General features: G+C 40.9%; 3 protein-coding genes across 4 annotated transcripts; 2 read left to right on the top strand and 1 right to left on the bottom strand.

Moving 5' to 3' along the window:
* The first annotated feature begins 542 nt into the window (after positions 1-542).
* Positions 543-10,065, top strand: agbl2 (AGBL carboxypeptidase 2). Of its 2 annotated transcripts, none has more exons than XM_058646325.1 (22): positions 543-612; positions 979-1,108; positions 2,221-2,394; positions 2,482-2,589; positions 3,386-3,533; positions 3,680-3,935; positions 4,608-5,009; positions 5,108-5,250; positions 5,421-5,580; positions 5,778-5,904; positions 5,990-6,090; positions 6,189-6,301; positions 6,390-6,462; positions 6,556-6,696; positions 7,134-7,196; positions 7,290-7,382; positions 7,740-7,788; positions 8,204-8,356; positions 8,456-8,486; positions 8,571-8,779; positions 8,906-9,047; positions 9,148-10,065. In XM_058646325.1, the coding sequence occupies exons 2-22, from the start codon at positions 997-999 to the stop codon at positions 9,344-9,346; spliced, it is 2,997 nt and encodes a 998-aa protein (XP_058502308.1). In that variant the 5' UTR covers positions 543-612; positions 979-996; the 3' UTR covers positions 9,347-10,065. The 2 variants fall into 2 exon arrangements, with proteins under 2 accessions (XP_058502308.1, XP_058502307.1); XM_058646324.1 differs by lacking the exon at positions 543-612 and adding an exon at positions 734-779.
* Positions 10,066-10,139: 74 nt separating this feature from the next.
* On the bottom strand, positions 10,140-12,404 carry tmem17 (transmembrane protein 17). Its single transcript, XM_058646350.1, has 5 exons — positions 12,206-12,404; positions 11,926-12,029; positions 11,212-11,325; positions 10,936-11,079; positions 10,140-10,800 (listed from the first exon to the last, which is right to left on the bottom strand). Exons 1-5 carry the CDS (start codon positions 12,318-12,320, stop codon positions 10,723-10,725), a joined length of 555 nt encoding a protein of 184 aa, XP_058502333.1. The 5' UTR covers positions 12,321-12,404; the 3' UTR covers positions 10,140-10,722.
* Positions 12,405-13,034: 630 nt separating this feature from the next.
* LOC131470482 (E3 ubiquitin/ISG15 ligase TRIM25-like) lies at positions 13,035-16,448 on the top strand. The gene is made up of 6 exons (XM_058646339.1): positions 13,035-13,654; positions 13,878-13,973; positions 14,273-14,518; positions 14,597-14,750; positions 14,833-14,898; positions 15,123-16,448. Exons 1-6 carry the CDS (start codon positions 13,046-13,048, stop codon positions 15,650-15,652), a joined length of 1,701 nt encoding a protein of 566 aa, XP_058502322.1. The 5' UTR covers positions 13,035-13,045; the 3' UTR covers positions 15,653-16,448.
* Positions 16,449-16,464: the final 16 nt, after the last annotated feature.

Here is a 16,464-nt window from a genome sequence, read left to right as displayed (position 1 = left end):
CATTACTCGTTTTTATGGTTTTGCATGCTGTGAACATAAAATAATTTAATTCTTGGATGTTATCCAAAAAGCCTATGGCTGTCAGTCTTTTTGATTTGCATTCGGGCAGGACAGAATTGTGGTGACTATATTTCAGAAAATACTAACCCTCTGACTGCGCTATTCAAAGCAGGAATCTATGACACTGAGATCAGCAAGTCTTAGTATTTGAATCCTTAAAGGAAGTTTAAAATGAAAAGTTCAAGCTATTCAGATCATATGGTGGTTTGACTGGTTTCTTGCAGCAGCAGCACCACCAGTACACATTTGTGATGAATGGGAGGGATAGTAGCAATGGACGAAGAATTCACTTTATTTACGTCCATTCTTAATTTCTCACATGTATCTTTGGATGAATATTTATTAAATGTTAGAGACTTTTATTTTGGAACTATCTGTTTTCCGCGTATGGGAGTGTCGTAACTTTCTTTTTTACGGCGCTGCTCCATAGTGCTACGTTTCCATGGCAACCGCGGTGTTGATACAGCCTGTGCTTTGTGACATCGAGCACTTGGAGAAAGATTGTTCCACTTTCCCCCCCCCCCAAGGCCATGTAATTCAAATGTAAGCGAGGTAAGTTGGCGGATATATTGTTTCCTCGTGAACTAATTATGTATACTAGTTGCACACAGTCACAGCTTTGCTGTATGTCAGATGGAAACTAGACTTTCTCTGGTGTTTCTATGTTAGCAGCAGCTAAAGATGCCTGTGTGAGAGACTCCTCTCTGAGCACCACACATGTGAGTTTTACTAAACCTGTTCATCTATTAATGTTCCAGACATCATTGTTCATGATAGTAACACAATTAAATATGTAAACTTGTGTTTATGTGTCATTCTTTGGCTTATCCTGACACAGTTATGGGGCTGATACACGTGTCATCCAGTTTGATTCTTTGAATACAACACTGATGATGACCTGCTTGTGTTTTCTACCAGGTAGAGAAGACACCAGCTATGGCCGTTTCTGCCATCAGGAACTGGTGGAATACTTACCTGCAGGTCAAGTCGGACACGGACGACTCCAGCACAGAGGAAGAGGAGGAGAAATTATCCGACAAAGGGCAGCGTAAGCTATTCTCACAAGTAGCAACGATGCAGTGTTGTAATGTAACAAAGTACAAATACTTTGTTAATGTACTTCAAAATTCACAAATCTGTACTTTAGTTTGTTATTTATGTTTCTAGCAACTTTTACTCCTCTGCATTTCCTCTACAGAAGAGTTTGTAATGGTCTGTATTTATCTAGTCTTGATGAGCTGCTTTACACTACAGTTTTGTCTTTCATACCCATTTACACGCTGCAACATGTGTCTTGCTCAAAGACACATATAGACTAGCAGAGCCAGGAATTGAACCCACAACTTTCCCACAACTACCACTGAGCTACCATTGCGCCATCCTAACTTGTAACTTTTTAAAATACTTTTACTTCTAAAACCTAAGCACATTTTATATCAGAACTTTATTTTGATGCTTAAGCACAGTAAATGTCACATATTCTTAGACTTTAACTTAAGTAATATTATGAAAAAGTGACTTCAACTTCTATCAAAGTCATTGTCTGGTAAGATACTTAGGGTACTTTTACTCAAGTATCCCTTTGAGGTACTTTATACCATGCAAAAGTGTTTTCATGTATGCAATTTAATTTCTTAAATTAGAATATAAATTGTGCACTGCACTGCAGAGTGCAGACACAAACTGCAGGTTGTAGAGACAGACTATAAGTTATATGTTTAATTAATTTGAGCTCATTTATGTAACATTTGTCATAATTAAACTGTTATATTTTATCAGATGGAAGAAGAAAGGAAACTGCCTAAACATCTCAGCAAAAAAAGGCACAGTACAGTATACAGTATACAGTTTGTCATCCATTGGCTATTTTCATTTCTTAAGATCAGCATCGGCCAAAGACAAACCCATATTGGTTGTCTCTAACACTCAGGTGTAAAGGAGATCTGATCACCAATGAATGAAGACGTGGCATCTCATCATCTCTTATTCCACATCATTATTTATTAAACCAGAGCGCTTTTGTGAATGAGACAAGTGAGGTAATCGGGTGCAGCTCAATCCCTCTCCAGTTTGTTTGGTCGAGGTGAGGTGGGGCAGACCTGATGAAAAATGCATATCTGTACTGTTTCTGAGGAAGGTGTGATCCATGTTCCCACTCAGTGTCTGCAAACCTACACCAGACTCTGCGGACCAGGCAGCTGCTCATAGATTTTGATGGCAGCAGACCTGTTTTTAGTCTCAGGGCGCCGCGGGACCTGGTTAACTTTCCATCGATCTCCCGCCCCCACTGGCCCACAGAGTGCGAGGTCATCAGCGACATCGTCCATCACATAGGTCATTTGCACTTTTAGCTAAACAATTCTGTGCCGTTTTTCCCGCTACTGTTAACAAGTAATGACACAGAGAGATGTTGTGTTGTAGAGTGGGACCCTCCAGAGCCAGAGCCTTTTTATCAGCCCACGGGACACGAGAGGACGCCACTGCCACTCGGAGAGGAAAGAGGGAAAGTGGTATTCTGCATTGACCATGGTAACCAAATACCCATTAGTATGTTTGTATAAGTGAATAATTGCTTCAAAATAGCATAAAAAAAGAAAAACAACATTTTTTCTGGTGTGTGAAGGCCTCCGTAGTTCCCTGACATGTTTAGAAAAGCACTGCTTGTATGTATGGACCATGGCTGGCTGTTGTTTGGTAGCATTGTCTTCTTTCTTCCTTTCTTTATTTCTTCCTTCCTTCTATTCCGAATGGAAACGCCAAAAAAACCTCTTTGGTTTGGGAAAAGACAAAAGCCATTTTTTCTTGTAATGGCTGGTCTAGAGGAAAAAATAAGCCTTTATTGATTTATAACATCAATAAATATTTTCCTGAGGAGTTAATCTCCTCAATCACTAGTTTCAGGTACTCTTCAACAGAGCATGATTTCAGTTTTGTGAATGATGTTCCCATTTAGAGAAAAATAGATGACGTAATACCGCGCATTTGAGTGCACCCCAGTGTGATTGACAGCTGGACTTGGTGCCAGACAATTTACAAATCTGCAGGCTTCAATAAAGGCGTTCAGATTCCTATGAGTGACACCACAATTACCACTTGCTTAGTAGGTTACAGTCTGCAGTCTCACCACTAGACAGATTTTCACACACTGGACCTTTAAAGACACTTTACTCCATAAATGCACAGTATTTAGCCTCTTCGTGCACACACACCAACCTGACTAATGCCTGAAAATGCGAATTTCACATTTATATCACAGTCCCTACTAGCAAATGTTGAAAACTATGTCTTGACTGACTGTTTTTCCTGTCGTCCTCTCTATGTTCAGCCACTAAACAGCCATATTTCACCTGCTCTCGTGTTGGAGGGAGCAGAGGACCCGTTAAAAGGGCCACTCCTGACGTCAGTCAGACAGATTTCACCCTTGAGTTTGAGTCACGCTTTGAGAGTGGGAACCTTCAGAAAGCCGTGCAAGTGTGAGTCTCCACAGCATAATCTGCTCATCAATCAGCTGCAGCACATCCATCATGATACACTTATTTCCCCTCCAGGTTAAGTTCCCTTCTCTTTTTCCACTCACTCACTCTCTCTCTCTCTCTCTCTCTCTCTGTCTCCTGTTCAGCGGTGACCATGAATATGAGCTGACCTTAAGCACAGACATGTACACTAGAAAGCACACGCAGTGGTTCTACTTCAGAGTCAGGAACATGAAGGCGGGAGTGACCTACCGCTTCACTATTGTGAACTTGATGAAGAGCAGCAGTCTGTATTCTCTGGGGATGAAACCTCTCCTCTACTCTGAGAAAGCTGCCAAAGAGAAAGGTGTTGGATGGCAACGCACCGGCTCCAACATCAAGTATTACCGTAACTGCAATCCGGTAAGGGAACTTTGTGGCACAAGTTGGAAAAAGGCAAGACGTCTATCTGAATTCTACAGGAATATTGAACGGAGCAGAATTTCCATACATGTATTTTAAATAGAAATCATTTAATCATCTTTAGTTAGACCGTTTCGACGTTTCAATGTACTGTAGAAAAGTAGAAATGACATTTTTAGGCCAAATCAATTAGATTATATTGTGGACAAAGGCCAGGAATTTTAAGAAAATACAATACAGTGACTTTCATACCATCAGAGTTCAATCCCTGGCTCTGCTAGTCTACATGTAAATGTGCTCTTACTCACTTACTCACTTAAGACACTTAACCTCAAATTGCTGTACAAAATTTGTGAAAGAAAAATAATCTGAGTGAATGAAAAACTGTTGTATCAAACTCCGAGTGGATGTCAAACCTGGAAATGTAGGACTTTTCTTGTGCTGACTTTGTGCAACATTGTAAATGAACAGAAAATGAAGTGAGAAGATTGAAGGATATTACCAATCTTATTATTATTGGACCTCTGTCGCAAAGTGAAAATTGTTTGATAAGCAGTGCAATGTTTAAATAAAACACAGATTTCAAAAGCTCCCAGAGCAGCATGACCTCACAAAATTGAAGTCACCCTTGGAGAACTCTTGAAAACGATTGTCTCTATCGTCTCTGTTTAGAACACGAAGGACAACAACAGCGACACCATCCCCCTGTACTCACTCACCTGGACGCTCCACTTCCCTTATGACTCAGATACCTGCTACCTGTCCCACTGCTACCCCTACACCTACTCACGCCTGCAGCGCTACCTTAGACAAATTTCTTCCAACCCAAAGGTTGTGTCTTACTGTACGATGCGAGTGCTGTGCCACAGCCTTGCTGGGAACACGGTGTATGTGATGACAATAACCAATCGTGCGGACGCCAAGCTGGAGAGCAGGAGGAAGAAAGCTGTGGTGGTGACGGCCCGAGTGCATCCCGGAGAAACCAATGGGTCCTGGATGATGGAGGGGTTGCTGGACTTCCTGCTCGGAGACTCAGAAGATGCTCAGCTACTCAGGGACACTTTTGTTTTTAAGGTTCTTACATTTGTACTATCATGATCATGAAGGTGTTGCTTTATATTGTATGTTGTAATGGTGTGTATTAAACACAGTCTCTTTATAATCTGCTGCAGATTGTGCCGATGCTGAACCCCGATGGTGTGGTGGTGGGGAATTACCGCTGCTCTCTGACAGGAAGGGACCTCAACAGAAACTACAAGACTCTGCTCAGGGAGTCTTTCCCCTGTGTGTTGCACACACTAAACATGGTGAAAAGGTAGGGACTGGAAGAGATCCAAAGTGTGTCATTTTGGAAATGTGTACTTTCCTGAGTGTCAGCTGACGTTGTGTGTGTCCTGAGAAGCTCAGGAAACTCATATTCCTGTCTGTTAGGTAAGTTGAGAAATACAAACAAACCCTTTTTTCTGGTTGGTGTATTTCCTTCAGGTTGGTGGCTGAGATGGACGTTGTTCTCTACTGTGACTTTCATGGCCACAATCGCAAAAACAACGTCTTCATGTACGGTTGTAGCAACCGTAGCGATGCTTCTCTGAAGCTTCAGGAAAGAGTTTTTCCACTCATGATGAGCAAGAATGCCAGCAACAAGGTGAAGTCCCTGTTACTGAAACAAACAGTTCAGTATCAACATTATAAAAGCTTGTTAGAAGTACAGTTATATATTATTTATTATTATTCTTATTATTATTATTGTTATCTTTATTTGTCTTAATTCCCGACGTGTTAGTTCCCATATTAATTCATCACTTACCAATCTATTACACCCAACTACACCATGTCCCACAGTTCTCCTTCAAGAGCTGTAAATTCAGGGTGCATAAGAGCAAAGAGGGAACTGGACGGATTGCCATGTGGAGACTTGGCATCAGAAACAGCTACACCATGGAGGCCACGTTTGGAGGCTCCACACTGGGTAACACGGTGTTGGGACTTTGTGTTTGTGAACTTGAACATGTTGAGGAGTTTTTTACGAGGCGTTTCATCCGTTGAACGGTTAGGTGACAGGAGAGGAACGCACTTTTCTACTCGAGACCTGAAATCCATGGGCTTTTATTTTTGCGACACCCTGCTGGATTACTGCGACCCTGATGCAACGAAGGTGAGAGATAAAGCATTGAGTCCCATCCGAATTGTAAGGCTTGACATTTGTGAGAGTGTTTATTTTTATTATTATTATTTTTGTGCTTTTTATTTCAGACGACTCACTGCCTGGCAGAGTTGGCAGTGCTGTTGAGAAAGCAGGTCAAAGAGAGGCTGGGCAAAGATTTGAGAACTGATTTTAACATCTCCATGTCTGACCTGGAAACCAGGTGAAACAGTCATTTCTTCCTGTTATTACTTCTAATATGGCACTCATACTCATCTTAAATGTGAATATTCTTTTGTTTGCGTTCACAGCACCAGTGGTTCAAATAGTTCTGATTCAGACGGACTCCCAGTGCATTTACTGAACCAGACAGTCCATCCAGAGGTTACACATTTATACCTTTGTCCTCTTTGACAGGTTCAATTGTGTCTCCTCTTTGTACCAGTTTACCACAAACTCCTCTGCTCTCCTCCACAGGGAACTCCAGTGAAGAAGAAGAAGAAGAAGAAGAAGAAGAAGAAGCGTTTAAGGAGTCATAAGGAGAGGAACAGGCTGAGACAAGAGAGAGTGAAGATCAACACAGAGCAAAAAGTCCCGCAAAGCAGCCCAACAAATATTGTAAGATAATTAATGATTGTATGATTAATGTTTAACCCAACAGACTGTGTAGAACATGAGTAAAAATACATATTGCAGTGATTGGCAAATCCTTTTTGACCCATATTGAATTCAGAACAGTAAAAATATTTGTTATTGTTGTTTTAATATTAATATAGAATATTTAATATTCTGTCTATTCTGAACTTGAAGCCTGCTACACATTTAAAAAAATGTACTTAGAAAAGTAGAGAAAAAAAAAAAAAGATTCAAAAGCTTCTGTGTGATGTAACACAATAACCCCAAACCAGTGGGAAACATCCATGGGTCTAATATGATTAGCAAATCATTGCGTTCTGTTTTATTATGTTTTAAACCGTGTTCCAATGTTTTGGTTCTGAAATCAGGGTTGTATTACTAATTATTGACAAGCCTAATTATTTGAACGATCATTGCAGGAGACCACAGTGAAAGAGATCGTTCCAGAGAAACCTTTTGGACAGCACAGGACAAAATGGCAGGTATGAAATGGAGAAGGTGGAAGGGTTCAGAAGACGGAGCCGAGCAGACAAACCATTTAGTTGTTTCTAATAATGTCTGTTTCTTTTGTGAAGGTGAATGGTTTGATCAAAAAAGCAGTGATCATTCCTCCAAATCTTAACCCTGAGGTCAGTCAGGTGAATATGTGGCAAGGATGTGAGCCCAAGGTAAACGTCACACGGACGAGTGTTTTCACAAACGTTTCATATAATTTGTTCTAATGTTATTTATTTTTTTCCTCACGACTTTGGTTCTGATTTTTGTAAAACGAAAAACAAGCATTTCCAAGATAAGGTTGATGAAGGAATCACAGCTTATTTATTACATTTTAAGTTGAAGATGCAAAAGATGAAATTCTTCCTTTTTTTTTTTTAATAGACAAACATAAATAAATAAATAAGTAAATAAAAACTTCACCCCAATCCAGTCTCTGAGAAGGATAGATCTGGATAATCGAGGTGAAATAAAACCATAAAATCACCTTATCCTCACCAGTGTTCGATCACAATTAATCTGTGCTTTAGGACGACTGCCTGGACAAAATGAAGACCTCATACTTGCAACGACAAACAGGTAACATTTAATTGTAATTCTAAACTTTGTCTTCATAGTGTCACCACAATGCTCAACATAAAGCGGTAGATGATGAATGAATGAATGAATGAATGAATGAAAGTACTCTAGCTTCCTCCGTCTGTCCACAGACTCTCTAACTCTGAATTGAGCACATGTGTGAATGTGATTGTAAGTAGTTCTTTTTCTCTGCATATTCGCCCTGTGATATATGCTGCCGACCAGTCCAGGATGTATACTGCCTCTTATTCATAAATGTTGCCTTTTCCATATCTAAATTATAAGAAGTTTTGGTGAAGACTCATAAAACAGTTGAATTATTTAATTATCTGATACAAGTGTATTCTGTAAGCACAGATTTTTCAATCATTGGTCTTGTGACACTGAACATCGTTTATGTGGCTTGTTTTCACAGACGACCAGCGGATGGATACAGGACAGTGGCGATGCTCCTCTCAGCTCTTACATCTGAGTGCTCTCATTTTACCGACTCCAAACCTCATGCTTCCCAGCCAGAGGCAGTATCACTGCTCTCGACCATCGCTTGTCTCCTACAACGTCTGCAGAGGTTTGTTTGTCTGCATGTACACTACCGTTCCAGATAGACTTTTTTTATTTAGTTTGGAGCTCATATGAGGTAAAAAAAAAAAATGTTTCTGTCTTGCAGGGCTGCTGCCTTCCCTGGCAACGTCCTACAGGTAAACTGCGTGGAATGAGTGGAATGTGATTCTTCTCACATGAAAATCTGTGATCCGTTTCATGAAATGTTATGTCTGCGGCAGGTCTCCCTCATCACTGTGTGTCAAGATGGCTCCGGACACAACAAAGCGCCTGCTGTCAACTTTCACCAGTGACAAGATCAACAACCGCTGTATTTACAGAGACAGAAAATCTTTATGGTCGTCCGAACGTTACTATGTGCCTGATGATTCCTCCCCCTCACACACAGATGTCACCAAGACTGAGGAGCAGGAGGACGATCCCCCCAAAGGTTGTTCTTTTGATGCACACAGAAACCACACTGATTAAGTTTGTACTGAATGACTTTGTGCGTTTCTTTGAGTATATACACAACAATGTGTGACTAGGCTCTTGTCTCTTTTTTAAATTTATTCAGTGGGTTTGTCTGTGTTTGGATGTTTACCATTTGGAGAGCAGAAGCAGGGAAACATCACACCTGATCCCTCGTGCGGAGAAACTGAAGCACACAGCAGTTTATTTGAGCCTGTGATGAAGACCTCAGATCTCAGAGGAAAAAGGTACATTTTACTTTATTCCTCACCTCATTCATTTTACAATAATTCAATAATAAGATCTTTTGAGATGTGCTCTCTTCCTTTTTTTCCTCCCCTTCTTCAGACTCTGTAAAGAGACTCCTGTGTCAAAGCCTTCCGGCCTCTTGAAGATGAAACTTCCACATCCACAGAGTGACACTCTCAGTAAACTTCAGACAGAAGGCCTCAGACATTATGACAACAGAAGACAAAGCCAAAAAAGGACAGATCCACAAGAGGCGGTGGTCGCCATCACAAGGCCGTCACAGTCTGCTCCACTTTAGGGCTATAACGTTATAATCTGAGAATGTCAGATTGATTTTCTTATTCTTCTTATTTGTGGCCTGACGTGAACCTCTACTCTATGGAGTATACGTTATGATATGATCTAATGGGTGTGTTAAATAACAGATACATGCTGGAAAACTTACTTAGAGCTGACTCCTCGTGGGCCAAGTCCCAGTGATCTGGGCTCAAATCCATTTCCACAGATATGCAGTATATTGTAATAAGAATGGTCTGTTTCTCCCCTCATTTATACACTTACCAAGACACTTGTTTGAAGGGAGAAGTAAAATAGTTATATGCAATGACAATTGTACAATCATTTATTTTCTACATTAAATTGTGATACTGTAAGTGATATTTACTTCATTTAAGTTGCATTGAATGTTAATTACAAACCCAATACTAACTTACTGATGATAAAGTGACCATAAACTTTTATTCTTGGATTTACAGCCCAGATGTCTGAAGCCAGAAGGATTTGAAGATTGTGAGTTTGCACAATTGCATCACTTTGCTGATGCAAGCAAGTATGCATACGGATCAGTGAGTTACCTTTTCATGCGGAATACAAGTAACAAAATGCATTGTGCATTCTTGATGGGCAAGTCCAGAGTGGCACCTCTCAGATCGCCCGCCATTCCACGGATGGAACTTACCGCTGCTACAGTAGCAGTGAAAATAGATGGGGTCCTGCGAAGAGAGTTGCAACTTGACCTTGCACAATCAATAGGATTTACAGCACCTCAAAAACTACACTACACTACATACTGTACAAATGATGAGCAGACAATGTGTTGGATAGATTTATTTATTTATTGCAACTACACCAACAGTGCAATCTTTACAAATACGATGTGAATACAAGTAAAAAATATAGCATTTTTCCTCCCTCTTGAACAATATAAAACACATACAAAAGCTGAATACAAAAAGTCTGGGTGGTGTTTAAGTTCCAGTGTGCAACGTTTAGGAAGGTTTACTGGAAGAAATCTGATCTACAACCCATAAGGACCTTTGTATAAAAGCAGAATCTCCTTCAAATAAAAAGCACTTGGTTTTTACAGCCTTAGAATAAGCCTTTTATAATAGGCTATGGTCTTGCTTCACAGAGTCGTCTAGTGCTGCAAAGTTTCTACAGCAGCTGAAATGAACGAACCAGTGGAAGCACGTGGAAGCTTACAACAAAGACAAAATGAACATCCTTTCTGATATGTGGAAGCCACTGTAGATCCTTGACCCTCTTGGGAAAACAGGTGAGTGGATGAGTCTTCTGTGAGTTACAATCTGCAGTCTCACCATTAGATGTCACTACTGTTACACAGAAAGTTGAGTAACCTGGTGGGTCCAAATGTAGCCGAGGTTAGTGCAGACTTCAATCAAACTGTCTAAGATGAAACTGGTCTGCTGTGTGTCTAACCATGTCCCGCAGTGCCACAAACCCAGCGACAGCCTGGATGGAGAACATATCATTTCAATTAAACCAGCAATTAGCATCACACCTCAGTATACTGTATATATATGGATTGCCTATCTTGAACATGGAGGCAGTGCAATAGTCGGGTTTTTAAGAGAGACATAATCATACCTGTGTGAGAATGAATATAACAAGAACTATGTGAACGGCTCTCTCCAGGGGTTGTATGAGGATGGCTTCATTCAAGAGCTGAAACAGGATGAGAGGAAACTGCAGCAGGATGCTCAGCAGCCAGAATCCAGCCAACTCTGGGACCTTCCATACACACAACACAACCAGGACATGAATTACACCCTCTGCCTAAAACACGCTGGAATGACTGTCCCCTTGTATCGTATGAGCTGCGTTTCCAAACCAACCATGGTGTGCGTTCACTTTATGCATCACCTTTTCTTGCAAGTTCCCCGTGTAACCAAGGTAAAGTCTAATGGCCTCAAACAGAGTCATCAGGAGGAGGACAGTCACGAGGATGAACTTGTAGTAGTCTGGCAAGAAGGGATACTGTAAGGAAGGACAATCACAGGTAAATTAAGTCAATTAAGATTCATTTTGGGGCATGAATGTACCGTCGCCCTAACTTCAAAAACAGTAATGCTGTTACAAAATACAGTAAGATCATTTAATCCACTTGCTGCTTTAATATTCTAATTATCAACGTACACCTTCTTTCTGTTATGGTATGTCTATCTATCTATCTATCTATCTAAAAAATAACTATTCATACAATCAGGTGATTGTTCACTTTTGAGTATAGAAGAAATAGTGTAATTATTTCATTTTCAGTCTTCAAAATTATTTAAAAAAAAACACTACTATTTACACACTGGACGTTTAAATATGGTGAAAGACTTTGTCTTTGTTGTTGAAACAGAAGTTCAGATGCAGTATAGGGCTTGGGAACTAACTATTTATCACAATAGAATTCCCTCTAAGTGTTCATGCATTGTGCAAATACACTTTGAGATACAACACATATCATTGCCTTGAAAGCTTTACATCAAATGTGTAAAATAGTGTGCAGTTGACTGAGTTCAAAACATTGTGACAACATGAAGAAATATGTCTCCATTTGTAGCTGTGACATTGTTCCAGGAGCTTTACCTTGAGGTGAAACATGACAGTTTCACTGATCCACCACAGGGGGAAGAACCACATGTTAAAGTACAGAGACATCTGGAGCGGGAGGCTGGACAGAACTCGCTTGTCTGAAAAACATTGGATGAGATAATCACACAGACAATATCACTTGACTAACGGCTGCAGTAAAACACTGTATTTTTACGAAGCGAGTCCCGTATACGCGTCTGTGACGCTTGTTAGCCCCGTTAACATGAAAGCTAGCTGCGCCTGAACGTTAGCTGTGTTTAAACGTTTGTCTCACCGTGAGGCAAAAACGCGTCATTCTCGTTTGTTACATTCCACATGCGAGTCGGGTCAAATAGCACATTTCGAGAGAAGCCTTCTAGGCGTTTTCTGATCGTTTCTGGCAGCTCCATCGTCCAAAAGTCTCCCTGCAACAACAACAGAACACACTCCGCCGCCCATTTCTCACTCTCCGCCTTCTGAACGCTGCCGTCGTCTCCATGGAGACCAAAGAAATCTCGCGTTCCGCTCAAATCCCGTGTGAAAGGTGTCTATGAAGATATACAATGTAATGATACAAACAGTAAGGTAAAACAGATTAGGCTTTGTAAACATCTGACAGTTTGACCTTCGTATCTCTTTTCAGTTTCAAGTTTTACGAGTTTTATTTTCAAACCAATGGGTGTATAGAAATATAATGTAAGTTTCAGACTTTGTCCCTAAAAAAAAAACTTCCCTTTTTATTATTTTTATTATTATTAACATTATTAATGACAAAAATAACAACAATAACAATAATAATGATCTTAATCTCACAAAAACTTCAAAGCAGCATTTAAGCATTGTTTCTATATGTATATGTAAATATACAGTATATTGTAGACACATACCCACATTCATATTGACACATAAATATATATACACAGTACACATAGGTGTATAGACAAATGTGATCAGATGAAGATGTATATATGCTGTTCTATGTATTGTATTTATATCAGTTTATTGTGGATAATGCGTGGTGATGTGTGTAATGTGTGTAATGTGTCCTCCACTCTCACACAGTCCTGTCAGTTTGAGTTCCTCCCACTCAGCACAATCGAGCCACTCCTCCTTCTGAGAAACTGATACTTCCTCTATGTGTGTGTGTTGCAAGGAGAAAATGGCCAACAAACAGGAACTGTTTGACTGCTCCGTCTGTTTACTGTTGCTGGAGGATCCAGTGATGACTGAGTGTGGACACACTTACTGTCTGAAGTGCATCAATGCCATCTGGGATAGCAACAGTAATGGAGGGAGTAGTTACAGCTGCCCTCAGTGTAGACAGACTTTCTTTTCGAGGCCTGTTTTGGAGAAGAACACACGTCTGTCTGACCTGGTGGAGGAGCACAAGAGGAGAACAGGTCACAGTAGTTCTGCTGCTGCTGAGGATGATGTTGATGTTGAACCTAGTTTGCAGTGTGACGTGTGCACCAGGAGGAAACAGAAAGCATGCATGTTCTGTCGTGTGTGTTTTGCCTTTTACTGTGACACTCATGTGCAACCTCACTATGAGGCACCTGACCTGAAACACCACAGTCTGATTCCAGCCTCAGTCAGGATCCAGGAGAGCATCTGCAGGCGCCATTTCAGGCCTTTTGAGATTCACTGCCTCACTGATCAACAGTTCATATGTCTGACGTGTGCAGCGGACGACCACAAAGACCATGACACTGTGACAGTTGAAGCAGAACAGCGTGAGATGCAGGTACCAACACCTTTTGAGAAGCAAACAGCACTTTATGAATTGAATTGAGCAAACAAAAATGAACTACAAAATGAAAAAACACACTATTGCATTTGCGCTTCCTCACTTGTTCTTGTATATGTGTGTGTATGTGTATAAGTATTTTAAAATACAAAAAATTGAAACTATTGACACATCTAATTCCATAGAAACTCACAAAGCTTCCGTATTCATGTTTTCACAGATAAAACTAGAGGAGACGAAACAGGACATCGGCGAGCGAGTGCTGCATTCACAGATGAAAATGGCCCAACTGCGAGATGCTGGAGACTCTATCAGAGTGAGCGTCATCTATTCACACGACAAAACATGTTTGTAAATGTTGACAAAAAGTGCATGTGACTACTTCTAAACTGAGCTACATTTGTTTCCTCCAGTTACATGATAACATCAATTTAGAGAATTGATTTAATATTGTGTATCAGGTATGTTTAAGTTTCTGATGCAACATTTTGATTTGACTCTTTCACCTGTTGATTGACTAGTGAAAAAAACGTAAAAAAAAAAAACATAAACTAAATCTGTATGAAATCACCTTACTCATCATATAGCTGTGACAATGTGCTTGTTTGCCGCCAGGATGCTGCATGGGAGGCGTGCGATGACTTTGAGCGGCTGTGTGAGGAGCACGTCCGCTCATATGTCAGCTCTGTGGTGAGGAAATGCTCTGAGATGAAAGACAAACTTGGAGAGGCAGAGAAAGCTGGAGTGGACTGGACAGACTGCCAGTTCGGGCAACTGCAGAGTGTAATTTCAGAACTGAAGCGCCGAGAAGTTAAACTCAACCAGCTGTCTCTAACTGAGGATCCCATCCAGTTTATTCGGGTGATGATTACATGCTTTTAACACTCTAGATTTAGTGTCTGGACGTGTACCAATTCGTATTTTGTTTTCCCTGTGAAGGATTTCCAGGCTTTGGGTGACCTGCCAACATTTCATCACTCAGACGGAAGTCTCAACACGTTGACACAGTTTGTCACAGCACAGAAAGATAAACTGAAAAACATGTCCAACAATGAAAAGCACCAATTATACACACGTTCTGAAGAATTAATGTGTAAGTATAATTTATAATTCATCTCACCAGTGTGTTGCTGGGTAAAGAGAATGACCTGTGTTTTTATTTCTTTTCATCACAGTGTTAAAAAAGCCCGTGCTGCCAGAGAGCGTGATGTCAAGGAAACATCTTTTGACCAAACACAGGAGTAAGCATGTTGTTGAGGTTCTGTGCATAAGACATAAATAAATTCTCAATTTAGCCACAACAATAAAATAGTTTACCGGGTTTCATATTGTCAAGCCAATAAGTCATGGTAAATTATTAAACGTTGAAAATTTGAACCAGTTATTGAACATTATTCCGATGTCCTTATCTTATGTGTTATATGTTTCATTTTACTTCTTTTAAAATGTTGTCTTTTCCTCGCAGACTCTGATGTGGAGGTGGATCCCGACACAGTCGCTTCGCGTCTCTGCTTGTCTAACAGTAACCGGGAGATATCGTGGAGTGACAAGGACCAAGCTCATCCTCATCACGTCAACAGATTCACGTTCTATCCTCAGGCTCTTTGTAGGAAGGGCCTCGAGGGGAACCACTACTGGGAGGTGGAGTGGGACGGTGGCATTGTTGACGTGGCTGTTTCATACAAAGGGATTAATAGAAAGGGGTCAGGGAAAGACTGCTGTTTTGGCCACAATCATCTGTCCTGGAAATTAACCTGCTCTTCTTCTGGCTGCACCTTTTGGCACAATAGTCTCCATAAAGGCAGAATTTCTGCGGCTGATTGTCGCAGAGTCGGTGTACACCTTGATTGTGAAGCAGGAGTGCTGGTTTTCTACAGTGTCACTGACTCTGACAGGCTGACGCTGCTGCACCAAATCCAGAACACCTTCACTGAACCGGTCTACCCTGGGTTTTCTGTTGATTTAGGTGCAACACTGAAAATATGCAAAATCTAAGCCCATTTACAGTTTTGCATACATACAGTATGTGTGTAGTAAATACTGTACATGTAAATGTAAAAATGGCAAGCAACAGAAACAAAATGTTGTTGTTTGAATAGATTTTTCTTCAATGTTGAAAAACAAGACACATCTGCTGATGCCTATGGATACAGTGACGTGCCTGGAATCATCGTCATCAGCTTAGGTACAATGACTGTGAGTCCCCTCTTTTCAACCATAGCCATCTTGAGGCCCTCTCTGCTGCTTTGGTGGAACTGCGGATTGCTCTCCTCCTTCTCCTTCAGTGCCCATCTTACTAAAGGCTCTTGTCAGAGACTGCCCCGTAAAGCCCCAACATCCTCCACTGGGAGACATCCTGCCTTCTGGCAGCTGCTTACCAGCTCTTTCAACGGCCTCTTCTAGGCGGTTTCCCATGGTACTGCCAGCTGCCAACAAGCACCACCTGCTTGGTGGACTCAGAGATAACTATGTCAGGATGCAAGGTGGTAGCTGTGATGTGGATGGGGAACGTGGCTGTTGTTACTGCCTTGGCAGCTTTTGGCTGTTCCCCTGCCTTAATGAAGTTGATCTTCTGCCTGGTGGGTCTGGTCTTCTTCTCCCACTTGACACTCGTGCTGATGGCTTCAGCGATGGCCTTGAGAACTTGGTCAGAAACTGGATCCCAGGTCACTCTCCTTACCACTACACTTTGTTAGTAAGTAGTAGTATCTTCTTTAATGTATCTTTGTTTTTTGTAAATTTGCAAAATGCAAGTTTCACTGTATTTCATACAGACTATTAAAATAACTCCAAAACAAAGAAATTAT

This window comes from Solea solea, chromosome 12, assembly GCF_958295425.1.
Source record: "Solea solea chromosome 12, fSolSol10.1, whole genome shotgun sequence".
Lineage (NCBI taxonomy): Eukaryota > Metazoa > Chordata > Actinopteri > Pleuronectiformes > Soleidae > Solea > Solea solea.
This window is presented reverse-complemented; position numbering and strand designations above follow the sequence as displayed.

Excerpts from the sequence above, each read along its gene's own strand:
- agbl2 (XM_058646325.1), top strand. The coding sequence starts at position 997 with ATGGCCGTTTCTGCCATCAGGAACTGGTGGAATACTTACCTGCAGGTC. Across the intron at positions 6,091-6,188 it reads GCGACCCTGATGCAACGAAG|ACGACTCACTGCCTGGCAGA; the intron begins GTGAGAGATAAA and ends TTTTTATTTCAG. Across the intron at positions 6,463-6,555 it reads ACCAGACAGTCCATCCAGAG|GGAACTCCAGTGAAGAAGAA; the intron begins GTTACACATTTA and ends TCTCCTCCACAG.
- tmem17 (XM_058646350.1), bottom strand. The coding sequence starts at position 12,320 with ATGGAGCTGCCAGAAACGATCAGAAAACGCCTAGAAGGCTTCTCTCGA. Across the intron at positions 11,080-11,211 it reads CGGGGAACTTGCAAGAAAAG|GTCCCAGAGTTGGCTGGATT; the intron begins GTGATGCATAAA and ends TGTGTATGGAAG. Across the intron at positions 10,801-10,935 it reads TTATATTCATTCTCACACAG|GCTGTCGCTGGGTTTGTGGC; the intron begins GTATGATTATGT and ends TTCTCCATCCAG.
- LOC131470482 (XM_058646339.1), top strand. The coding sequence starts at position 13,046 with ATGTGTGTGTGTTGCAAGGAGAAAATGGCCAACAAACAGGAACTGTTT. Across the intron at positions 14,751-14,832 it reads ACGTTCTGAAGAATTAATGT|TGTTAAAAAAGCCCGTGCTG; the intron begins GTAAGTATAATT and ends TTTTCATCACAG. Across the intron at positions 14,899-15,122 it reads TCTTTTGACCAAACACAGGA|ACTCTGATGTGGAGGTGGAT; the intron begins GTAAGCATGTTG and ends TTTTCCTCGCAG.